This window comes from Sus scrofa, chromosome 3, assembly GCF_000003025.6.
Source record: "Sus scrofa isolate TJ Tabasco breed Duroc chromosome 3, Sscrofa11.1, whole genome shotgun sequence".
Lineage (NCBI taxonomy): Eukaryota > Metazoa > Chordata > Mammalia > Artiodactyla > Suidae > Sus > Sus scrofa.
The window spans coordinates 120,139,944-120,152,931 of NC_010445.4; the positions used below are offsets into that span (position 1 = coordinate 120,139,944).

General features: G+C 35.3%; 1 protein-coding gene across 1 annotated transcript in view; it reads left to right on the forward strand.

Moving 5' to 3' along the window:
- Positions 1-12,988, forward strand: part of SMC6 (structural maintenance of chromosomes 6) — a 73,614-nt gene that overhangs the window by 42,583 nt on the left and 18,043 nt on the right. Inside the window, exons 16-21 of the mRNA XM_003125342.4 lie at positions 13-127; positions 1,683-1,843; positions 6,040-6,175; positions 7,341-7,421; positions 8,516-8,686; positions 12,230-12,367. Coding sequence (XP_003125390.1) covers positions 13-127; positions 1,683-1,843; positions 6,040-6,175; positions 7,341-7,421; positions 8,516-8,686; positions 12,230-12,367 — 802 coding nt within the window. The remainder of the gene's footprint in view (positions 1-12; positions 128-1,682; positions 1,844-6,039; positions 6,176-7,340; positions 7,422-8,515; positions 8,687-12,229; positions 12,368-12,988) is intronic.

A 12,988-nucleotide genomic window follows, 5' to 3' on the forward strand; every position in this document is an offset into this window, starting at 1 on the left:
TTTGTCTCCTAGAGCTGCTTATCATCCAGAGTTCCCGACGGTTCTGACAGCTTTAGAAATAGATAATGCAGTTGTTGCAAATAGCCTAATTGACATGAGAGGTATAGAGACAGTGCTGCTAATCAAAGTAAGACCAGATGCTTGCTGTATTTTATGTTATTGTTAAATTTCCTAAACTGAGATTGGTTATATAAATTCCTGTTCAGCTTCTATATCATCATAGAGTTGTTGATCTTTTGCCACAGTGCTTTTACCTCATAGGAAAACCTATAGAGTAATATACAGAACTGACTTTTTGTGCATTTGCTGCCCCAGGGAACTATAACTCTTGGCTCTTCTTTGTAAAATAATTTCACAAATGTATGATATTCTTTTGGTGCATGATGCTATAAAGTTTTTCAGTTCATTCTTTATTGGCTACCAAATCCATTTTTTATTTACCCTTACAGATACTGTATATTATTATATGATAGTTTTTAAACACATGCTTTACTTGATATATTATGAATTATTTTTCTTAAAACTTTGAGCTCTGTAAAATCAGTGTTTATTCTTCATCAGTGTGTATATTTTTATGCACTTGTTAGATTAGATCACCAGTATTGTGTTTTCATCTGTTGGCATAAATTTGCTGAGAAGAGACAAGGAAATTCAAAACAAATCTGTAATCAATACAGGCAGAGTCCGTTTTTCTTGATAATGGTAACTGAGAGATAATGGTGTCAGTCATCCAAGTGTGTGTATGTCTGTATATTGCAAGTTCATATCGTAATTTTTGTGGGGTTGGCCCTGTTGTATTTTAGGCAGATACTTGAAAGAAAATAATAAAGTCCTCTTGTAAAAGTCTGACCCAAGGGAGGTTGATTTAGGCCTCACTTAAGCCTAATCCCCCCTTTACTTCCTCTGGGAAGTATAATATTAAGCATTTCCAGGCTTTCCCTACATATTTCAGTTTATTAATATTTTACTAGAATTTGCTATTCACTCACATCTTTTCTAGGGTATTAAAGTCATTTAGAAAAAGATTTTTATTTTTTAAAATAAAATAAAAATAAGATTTTATTTTTCTATGAAAAGATTTTTCTACAGAAACATTTTTCATGTGAAAAGATACTTAAAAATAATTTAAAATTTTAAATGGATAGCAGTATTAGAATTTACAAGTAAAATGTATCAGTTTGTCATAAAGCATTGTTTCCTGTGGGGTTTTTTTTTTTTTTGTCTTTTTGCTATTTCTTGGGCCGCTCCCGCGGCATATGGAGGTTCCCAGGCTAGGGGTCCAATCAGAGCCATAGCCACCGGCCTATACCAGAGCCACAGCAACGCGGGATCCGAGCCGCGTCTGCAACCTACACCACAGCTCACGGCAATGCCGGATCGTTAACCCACTGAGCAAGGGCAGGGACCGAACCCGCAACCTCATGGTTCCTAGTCGGATTTGTTAACCACTGCGCCACGACGGGAACTCCAGTTTCCTATGTTTTAAAAACTCTTACTAGCTTAATTCTTCAAATCTTGAAAATTGTTTTTTAAATTCTTTTACTTATCTTCATGGAATTATTTCATTTGAGTGTTTAAATAAAAATACTTGAATCTTAAAGTTAGGCAACATTGTGAAATTGCATGCAGCAGTAATGCTTTGACATAATTTAAAATATTATTTCCCCCTCTATTTCTTTTAGAATAATTCTGTAGCTCGTGCAGTAATGCAGTCTCCAAAGCCACCCAAGAACTGTAGAGAAGCTTTTACTGCTGATGGTGATCAGGTTTTTGCAGGGCGTTATTATTCATCTGAAAATACAAGACCCAAGTTTCTAAGCAGAGATGTGGATTCTGAAATAAGGTTGGTGTCCAGTATAGCTTTTCTATATTATTCCCATTATTTCTTTGGGGGTTCATTTTCATTCGTATTACTCTATTAGCAGTTACATCAGTAAAGAATTTTGAGAAATCTTCTTTGATCTTTAAAGATCATTTAGCTGGATATAGAATTCTAGATTGATGGTCATTTTCCATCGTCACTTTAACAACAGTATTCTGGGCTTGTCCAGCTGGTCTGCACATTATTACCTGTCTGCAAGGAGGTAAGTTTAACTCAGCGTATACATCAGTTACGTTGCTATATCACTGTTTAGCTTTGTCGTCTTTTCTCCGTGAGAATACAGGTGTGCTGGTTTACATTCTGGCCCAAGGTCCTTGTTACATCTCTGACTGGTGCTTTGAGTGGCAGTGTTCTGAAAGGAGCATCAGTTGGGACAATGAGAACACGTGCCTAGGCAGATAGGCTGCTAGAGGAGACAAAGTAAAATGCTGGGCATCGTGAGATTCAAAAGCATGCAAAAAGAATTTTTGGTACCAAAAAAACCATGATTTTCCCAACTGAACTGTCAGTTGATGAGTTGATGGGATGGAACTGAATTAATGATCTAGGAGACCTCAAATAGTTCTTAAATAAAAGAACTATCTCAGAAAACTGAATAAAAGCATAAGTATTCTAAATGGCTTATATGTAGATAGAAAAATGAGGTTTTTTGAAGTAGATAGCTGGTTTTCAAATAATATTAGTCATTTTTGTATGATGGTGAGAGCAGCATAAAGGAAAATTACCATAGTGAATACTCAAAAGTTTAGTAAAATTTCTTTTTTAGCAGCAGCAAACTATTGAATGATCAGCAGCTTGCTGTTAACAGCACTCAACATACATTTTAAATTGCTGCTGAATCTTTGTGAAATGATGGATGAAAGTCCATAGACGTTTGAAAGCGCCTGTATAAAAGTGCCCTGTAAAGTGACAAATTTTTGTCCACTGTACCATGACACTTAAACCAGGCCTTTCTAATTCTTAAATGGGCAGGATTAAATTATATAGTAGGGCAAACATAAATGCAAATGTGTAAGCAATATGGTAGTATTACTCCATGTAATTCATCCTTTTTATTTCAACAAAAAATGCATTTGTGTCCTAAATCTTTTAAAAAGTATAACATTCTTGGGAAAGATTGTCAGTGTATCATCAGCAAATCAGGATCCTTGGTTCTAGCATTTTAGTAGCAATTGCTTAATACTTACTTTTGAAGTCAGTAATTGCCTAGCTAAAAGTATTTGCATCAGTGTGTAGTGGACAGAGCTTTTGTTTTAAAACCAGGTGAGCATTAGTTTTTTAAAAAATTTTTAGAAAATTGTTTTCCACATTGATAAACTGTATTAATGGAAAATATACTAAGTTCTGATGATATTTAGTGATATTTATATCATCTGTTTGGGCCTGAACCAGTATGATAGTTGTCTGATGTTTGGAAGTTTAAAAACATTCACTGGTATTATTTAAATACAGAAATATATAAATTAGAAAACGAAAGTAGCTCATAATCCATTTCTCCATGGTCCCTTTTGACATTTTAAAAATAGATAAGTTGGAGTTCACCTGAGGCACAGCAGGTTAAGGATCCGGCACTGTCACTGCAGTGGCTTGGGTCGCTGCTATGGCACAGGTTTGATCCCTGGCCCTGAAATTTCCACATGCCATGAGTACAGCCAATTAGAATAATAATAATAATGAAGTAATTTATGCATATGGTGAGAAAATTTAAACAGTAAAGTATGCAATGAAAAGGGAGACCCTCTGTGCCATCTTTCTCTCAAAAGTAAGAACAGTTTCATATATATTTCCAGAACAGTTTAAAATTGAGATATAATTCACATACCATCAAATTCACTCTAAAGTGTACAATTTAGAGATTTTCTTGTAGCCATAACTGTTTTCTAATTCCAGAACATTTTTTATCCCACCAGAACGAAAACCCATACCCAGCAGTAGTTATTCTCTCATTCCTCCCCACCACTGATCTTGAATTTGTCTTTATGGATTAGTCTATTCTGGATATTTCATATAAATGGAATCATAATATGCATTTTTTTTTTTTTTTTTTTTTTTTTTTTGTCTTTTTGCCTTTTCTAGGGCTGCTCCCAGCGGCATATGGAGGTTCCTAGGCTAGGGGGTCTAATCAGAGCTGTAGCTGCTGGCCTCCGCCACAGCCACAGCAACGCAGGATCCGAGCCATGTCTGCAGCCTACACCACAGCTCACAGGAATGCCGGATCCTTAACCCACTGAGCAAGGCCGGGGATTGAACCCACAACCTCATGGTTCCTAGTCAGATTCATTAACCACTGCGCCATGATGGGAACTCCCATAATATGCAGTTTTATGTCCAGTTTATTCCAGTTTAGTATTATGTTTTCATGGTTCGTTCATATTGCACTGTGTAGCGGTACACACGTGGTTTCTGTATCTTGCTTTGTCTCTCAGTATTTATCTTGGAGATCATTCTATAGCAGCACATTTAGAGCTGCCCCTTGGTATGGCTATATTGTAATCTCACTAACCAGTTCCCTGTGGAGGGACACAGGCCGTTTTGAAAATATGTGCATAGGTTAAATTCTAAATGGTGAAAGTACTAAGTCAAAGGGAGTGTGGAATTTTAAATTACTTAGTAGCTGTTGCCAAATAACTGACATTGTTTTATTAACATGCAATTTATGGCTCTAGATTTCAAGGTTTATTTATTGGGTAAATTGTTTTTTTGTGTAGCAAAATTACTGTTTGTTAATTAAGGTATAGATTTGTATATGATAGAATAAATGTTCATTATTAAAGCCTGCAGGGCCATCATGAGTTTTTACATCTGGCCCCATTTTTACCAGAAATATCATATTTACTCTGTTCCTTTTCTCATTTTATCATTTGTTTATCATTCAGTCAGCTAACATTTATTGATTTAGAAAAAAAAAATTTGAGCATTCTACAAGGTAGTGCAATTATAATAGTTCATCCAATTTAACATGCTTTATTATTTTACATATCAGTAAAAAAAGAAAAAAATGCTTCTAGTTGAACCACAGGCTGGAAGATGTTTTGAAAATTCAGAGATGTTAAAATGTGGGGAAATTCGAATCTTAATGAAAGCTGACCTACACTCTTCATCAGAGAAAAATTGCTTTTAACTGCACAAGTGGCCTCTTCTCCACCAGGCACACAATTTTGTGAGTCACATGCATCAGTCAGTGAGGCAGGAAAAAGATCACATCCAAAGACAGCTGTCTCTGCTAGCGTGGAGAGGCTTTATGGCTCTAATATCTGCTGACCTTACCTTCCAACTCTTTTTTTTCCTTCCCTCCTTCCCTTTCACTCCCCACATTCAAAACTGTTAAGCTGGAGTTCCCGTCGTGGCGCAGTGGTTAACGAATCCGACTAGGAACCATGAGGTTGCGGGTTTGGTCCCTGCCCTTGCTCAGTGGGTTAACGATCCGGCGTTGCCGTGAGCTGTGGTGTAGGTTGCAGACGCGGCTCGGATCCTGCGTTGCTGTGCCTCTGGCGTAGACCGGTGGCTACAGCTCCGATTCAACCCCTAGCCTGGGAACCTCTCCATATGCCTCGGGAGCGGCCCAAGAAATAGCAGCAACAACAACAACAAAAGCAAAAGACAAAAAGACAAAAGACAAAACTGTTAAGCTGACTATCAGTTTAATTTGTTTTCACTGCTCTTTGCCTTTTCGTATTTTCTATCTTCTCTAGTTGGTCTAGCTGGGGAAAACTTCAGAGAACACAAGTCAGTTGTCACTTCTCCCAGACTCAGGCTTAGGTTCCCATACTACTGTGGGCATATAGTAGTGTCCTGTTTACATTTTAATGTTATGGTTCATTTTCTCGTTGTTTTGTCATTTTGTTTGATTCCTTTATGTCTTAATTCTATCACTGTACACAATGCCCACCACACGTAAATCATATCATAAATCACACATAAATCAAATCATTTCACATCAATGAAATAAGTAAAATATGATTCCAATTTAGAAGATGCTTCTTGAAATCCTTGTGTTTTTATGTTATGAATCACTTAGTAGGAATAGAGAGCTGGTGTAAATGAATATGGTTTTGCAAACACGCCTTTATAAATAAGCCTTTCTTTGTAAAGGTCTAAATACTTACAATATTTAGAAGTAGATTTAAAGTATTTTTTCCCTTCTCTTCTCAATTAAGTGACTTGGAGAATGAGGTCGAAAATAAAAAAGCCCAGATACTGAATTTACAGCAACATTTGTGTGCTCTTGAAAAGGATATTAAGCGCAATGAAGAATTTCTTAGAAGGTGTCAACTGCATTATAAAGAATTAAAGGTAAAAAGACATTTCATTTTCTCAGCTTAATCACATCCAAGTTATTTTTAAGTTGTTATCATTCATTTAGTTAGAAGAGTAGTTCTTAAACTTTTTGGCCTCAAACCCCTTAAAAGTCTAAAAAAAGCTTTCATTTATATGGGTTCTATCTATAGGTATTTATACTATTGAAAATTAAAGCAAAACTTAAGAATATTAATTCATTAAAAAAAACACAAATAGATTACGTGTTAACATTTTTATGAAAAATAACTGTATTTTCCAAAACCAAAAATACTTAGTAAAAAGATTGACATTTTATATTTTTGTAAATCTCTAATATCTGGCTTAATAAAATTCATCTGAACTGGCATATCAGCTTCTGTAATCAGTCTGTTGCAATGTTACATATCATAGAGTTTATAAACCTCCTGTATACATAGAAGAAATTGATAGTAAAAGTGGTCTTAAAAAATGTCTTAAAGAGTTCCCATCATGGCGCAGTGGTTAACGAATCCAACTAGGAACCATGAGGTTGTGGGTTCGATCCCTGCCCTTGCTCAGTGGGTTAACAATCCTGCGTTGCCGTGAGCTGTGGTGTAGGTTGCAGACGCGGCTTGGATCCCGAGTTGCTGTGGCTCTGGCGTAGGCTGGTGGCTACAGCTCCGATTAGACCCCTAGCCTGGGAACCTCCATATGCCACGGGAGCAGCCCAAGAAATAGCAAAAAGACAAAAAAAAAAAAAAAAAAAAAAAAAAAGTCTTAAGTGTTTTTGTGAAAATAGTTTTGACCTCATAGACCATCTGAAAGAGTTTCAGAGATACCCAGGAGCTACTGGCATTGGGTTTTAAGAACCACTGGAGTAGAGTAGTATTTCCGTAACTTGAGATTGGATGTTTTAGGAAAATATTTTCTTGGTGGACTCAACGTTGCCATCACTTTAACTGCAAAGATGGAGGGCTTACATGTGCTTTGCATGGGAAAGGATTAGCAATTATAGTGATAAAAGCAGGCTTTATACATAACTTCCCTTGGTTCACTTAATGCTAATGTATTCTTTCATTAACTGTGGAATCCTTCTATAACATAAAACAGTGGAACTTTGTCAGTGAATACAGCCTTTTAGGGTTTTATTTCTCATTTGTTTTTATGTTACTAAAATCTGAATACTTTTTTTTTTCAAAAGATGAAGATCAGAAAATGTCTTTCTGAAATTCGGGAACTTGAGAATATAGAAGAGCACCAGTCTGTAGATATTGCAACCTTGGTAAGATTCTTTTCTTCAATTTAAATATAATGTTAAAGGACAAAACCATCATTTAGATTTAGAATATCTGCTGTCAGCTTTTTTATAAAAAATCATTTTGCTTGAGGCTGCTTTTTATAATTGCTGTCTCCGTTTACAAATAAGATCGAAACTACCTGGTGTATGGCCTTCGAGTTCCTTAATATTTTGCATGTACATAGCTTGCGTGCATAATAATTAGTTTTGTCTTCAATTACATGAAATGAAACTTTGTCAAAGCTTAATTGTGCATCTAAATAGTAATGTAGTATGCTAGGTAGTTCAAACCAAACTACCTAGCATAGTGTTTTTCAGAATTAATCAGTATCAGTATTAGTGATATCTTTTAGTCAGTTGTAGTTGATCTCTTTGCCTTATTCTCTTTTTTCCAAGTTCATGGGGAAAAACCCCACATATTTGTTACTCTATTTTAATTTATTTTAGGTTTCTTTCTATGACATTTAGCTTAGCTTCCTGAGTTATTATAAGTAGTGAATTAGATAGATTGCAGAATCTTGTTAAAATGAATAAATAGTTATCAATTGTCTACTCTGTACCACACATCATGTTAGATGCTGGGGGACTCAACAGTGAACAAAGCAGATAAAATCTCTGCACCGATAGAGTTTAATCCAACGAGAATTGGTCTTTATTTTTTATTAGTGATCTGGTTTTCTACTTGGTGTTTTCCTGCTGTAAATCCTTTTATTAGTAGACTAAATTTCTTAAGCGTATGGACTATGTCTTGATTTATTTTTGTTTACTCAGCTTCTGTCTGGCAGAAAATAGGTATCTATATATACTATATTTTGAAAGAAAAAGTGAGTAGATAGAGATTATTCCTTTTAATTATGACCTCAAGCACACAGTTTGTCTTCTAAATGTAATCCTTTATTATTTTTGAACTTAATTTCTTCTACTTCCTAATTTACCATTAAGAGTATGAAAATATCCTAATATTCTTTGTATTTGTCTTTAACCTATAGTGTCTCCTTTTCTAGAATTGTTTGTATTGTTTTTCTGTTTGATAACTTAAGTATTTTAATTAATTTTATATGCTCTGTAAATGTTACCAGGAAGATGAAGCTCATGAAAATAAAATGAAAATGAAAACAGTTGAGAAAAATATGGAAAAACAAAAAGAACATATGGAATATCTTAAAAGTCTGAAAATAGAAGCAGAAAACAAATATGATGCAATTAAACTGAAAATTAATCAGCTGTCAGAACAAGCAGATCCACTTAAGGTATATATTATTGTTATTCTGACATAGGTGTTTTTTATGTTTTAGTTTTATATCCACAGTGTATTTGCTAGATATTACCCTAATAGAATTTATGGTTAAATATAGCTATAATCATACAAAACTACAATGAAAACCAAATTTTCATCATCAGATCAATTAGGATTAAGTATTTCTGCTAATGCTTTTAAGGAGAATAAATTGCTAAATTTCTGTCCTCCTGGAAGATTTTAGCTTTTGTTCCCTTTTTATTATGCGATTTTTTTGTTTCTACTTTTAGAACCAGAGTCTGGGACAGCTTGTCTGTCTGTACTGTTTCTGTGTTTGCCTCTACTTTTACCCCACCTTTCCTCAATAGCTGAAGGATTAGTTGATATAAAAGCCAACTTGAAATAAAGTGCCACCCAATTCCTACTTATTAACATACCTGCATTATAATTCCAGCCTGAATTCAGTTGGCTTCTTTAAAAAAAAAAAAAAAAAATGCTTTGGAGTTCCCGTTGTGGCTCAGTGGTTAACAAATCCGACTAGGAACTGTGAGGCCGCAGGTTCGATGCCTGGCCCCCCTCAGTGGGTTAAGAATCTGGCATTGCCATGAGCTTTGGTGTAGGTCGCAGACGCAGCTTGGATCCTGTGTTGCTGTGGCTCTGGCGTAGGCCGGAGGCTACAGCTCCAATTAGACCCCTAGCCTGGGAATCTTCATATGCTGTGGGAGCAGCCCAGAAAAGGCAAAAAGACAAAACAAACGAACAAACAAAAGAAAACAAATGCTTTTTGAAACCAAATTTAGGGAAATAAATTTTAACAATTAAATTCTGTAAATTTCACTAGGTTGTTTAATAGCTTCGCTATCAGTAGCTTATTATTCTCATTTTAAATGACTGGCTCAGTATTCTCAGAACTTCAAATTTTATTTATAAGACAATGAAAAGAATTAATAGCATGTTTTAATAAGGAGAGGAATATTGTGCAGGAAAATTACCCTCTTTGAATCAGAATGTTTTTAGATATTTTAAAAGTTTAAAAGAATTTACGTGCATGTAAACTTTACTGTAATTGTCTCCATTGGCAATTTTAGAAAAAATAATTTCTTAAAGGAAGTTAGAGGAGCAGCTGCATAGAAACAAATTTTCCCTGTTCGTGGTGGCCTTCCTACAGTGTGGTGATTCCTGCCTGCTGTTATAATGCAGAGTGGTTTTGTTTTTTTCTATTTGAGATGAGAATGAAAAATAGGAAAATAGACTGGTGAATTAACTGATTAGGAAGAATATAAAACTTTAATAATGAAGTTGTAAGGAAGGGAAAAGCATTAAATGACTGAAGGATTGAACAGGGTACCTTAAAATCAAAATGATGGAGTTTGCTAAGACAATGTAGAAAAATAATTAACATTTAAATTATCCCAGATAACTTAAAATCAGAAAACGAATAATAAGCTGTTTTTTGTCCTCTTAAGGACCTCTATGTTAAAGCAACTCTTGGAATTGAGAGTCTGTAAATATGTGCAAGAGCAGAAAATATGAGCAAAAGGCAGTAATTCTTGATCTTAACTCTGTCTTGGTTGCACATAAGTGAAAGCCGGGAGGTGAGTCCTGCAGTGACTCTGCATGCAGTCAGCCAGGAGCCAAGAGGGTCTTCCTTTGCAATATCACATGCCACTAGCCAACAGGACCAAGAAGATTTGGCTAACAAAATAATTTAACTCCTCAGAAACTGTCATCATGAGGTATTAGCAGCTTCTGGATGTAACCTGTTTGCTGTCAGGACATTTGTTCATCTTGTGTCAGAGGGGTGCTGAGGAGTGGGATACTCAGTTCAAATATGTAGCCATTGATATCTTGGCTAGGGAATATTTTTCTCACTTTGAACCGTTTGTTTTGATTTACACTGCAAACTTAATGCTTTATTTGCAATTTAAATTTTTTGTACAGGGAGTGTGACCCACATCAAGTCTATGGTGATAGATGATCTGCATTATTGAAATAGGAGGGCCTCTCAGCTTCTAATAGAGATAATAACTGTTTGTTTGGATTGAGGATGACTCTGCTTTTAAAAATTCCAGGATCTAATGATTTATATTTTTTAAATATAATTTAAAAATTTATTGATACAGGGTTGTATGCAACAAGTGATTATAATATGTATTTAGCAATTTATCTATTGTTATTACATAACTAAAATTATTAGTTAGGCATCAAAGAGAATAAAATGTTTAAATGATTCTGTCCCTTCTAGCATCTTAGCCTTTTTTTTCTTTTTTTTTTTTTTAAAGTGTAATTGATTTACAATGTTGTGCCAATTTCTGCTATATAGCAAATAACTATATAGCAAATAACTTAGTTATACATACATACATATATACATTCTTTTTTTATATTCTTTTCCATCATGGTCTATCCCAGGAGATTGCATATAGTTTTCTGTACTAAACAGTAGGACCTTGTTGTCTATCCATTCTAACTGTAATAGTTTGTGTCTATTAACCCCAAACTCCCAGTCTGTCTCACTCCCCCTTGGCAACCACAAGTTTGTTCTCTATGTCTGTGAGTCTCTTTCTGTTTTGTAGATGGGGTTGTGCCATATTTTAGATTTTGCAGATAAGTAACATCATATGGTGTTTGTCTTTCTCTTTCTGACTTCACTTAGTATGATTATCTCCAGTTGCATCCATGTTGCTGTGAATGGCATTATTTTGTTCCCTTTTATGGCTGAGTAGTAGTCCATTGTATTATGTACCACACCTTCTTAATCCAGTCATCTGTCAGTGGACATTTGTTTCCATGTCTTGGCTATTGTGAATCGTTAAGTCTATTTCTTTAAAGGCTGTGCTTTCTTGAAGGTTAGAAATTCTACAGATTTAGGGCTACAGAGTTTAACTTTAGATCTAATCCATTTTAGTCCTCACCCCAAAACCAAGGTGAATGCCACTGTCTCTTTTTAATATCTCTAGGTCTCTGTTTCAACAACAAAATGAAGTTACAGGAAATACTCTTTCGGTTCCTTTTTAGTTTTAACTTTGATATTACCTTGGGCATTAATTTGTTAAATATACAAGGACAAAGCAAAAACCATGATAAACGTGGAGAAAAGAACATCAACACCCATAGTTCTTTTCATCCAAGTTTATAAGTCAAGTCTTTCTAAAGTTGCTTAGGAGAAACGATTAACCAGCACAAATCTTTCCTGATGTAATTGACCCCTTTGGCTTCTCTGTCAGTTACCTTTGTAACTTCTATCACTTGCATTGTTTTTAAGTCTTTTCAGGCTAATGTGGCTTCTCATGAAGCTACCTTGTTTACCAAAATAAAGTTGAAAACGTCATAATAAACGGAGACTTCATTTAAGAACTAGAAGATGATAATGTGACTTCTTAATCTGGGGAACACCTCACTTCTACTGAGACACAGACCTGAGCCCCTTAACACTTGCCTCTTTAAGCAGCATTATCCTGTCCTCTTTACTGAGTTGTCAGTTAGTTTATATCTATGTTGATGATTTTTTAAAGCAATCTTTTCTTTATAGATTATTTTGGTTTTATTTAAACAGGATGAATTAAACCTTGCCGATTCTGAAGTGGATAACCAAAAACGTGGGAAGCGGCATTATGAAGACAAGCAAAAAGAACATTTGGATACTTTAAATAAAAAGAAACGGGAGCTAGATATGAAAGAAAAAGAACTAGAGGTTATCCATCTTTTTTAATGTTTCGTTTACAACCTTAGTCATAATTATTAAGGTATTTTTCTTTATGTCATGTTTCCAAACATAGACGAGTTATCTGATGAATGTCTGTTTTGTATGAAGTAACAGCTGTTTTAGGTGAGTAAACAGACGAAAGACTTAGGGACTCTCAAAGTATGGGGGCTTCGTAGTCCTACATGACATAGATGTAGACAGGACTGTGGCAGTTCCTGCCTCTGAGTGCTTTGGAAAATGGCACTCCATCCTCTAAAAGAGCTCTTTAAATGCCCAGCTTGGCATGTGCATAGCCACTTTATGTCAGAAAAAGGCACTCCTGCCTCTGAGTAACTTTGGTGTGAGCTGGGCTGGAGTTCGGCTCCCACTTTCTAGATAACCCTTGCTGACAACTGTAAGCCACAGTTGGAAATGGACTATAGCTTTGCTTTTACCTGTCTTAGGAAAATAATTTAAACTCTTTAACCCACTGCCTTGCCTGTTTAAGATTTACTATATGAATGCTGTGAATATAAATACTGGGTACTAAAACGCACGGAAAACTGTGTCTGACCTGAGGACCCTGGATGCCAAACTTTTCATAATTGCTGCTTGACATTTGTTTCGCTA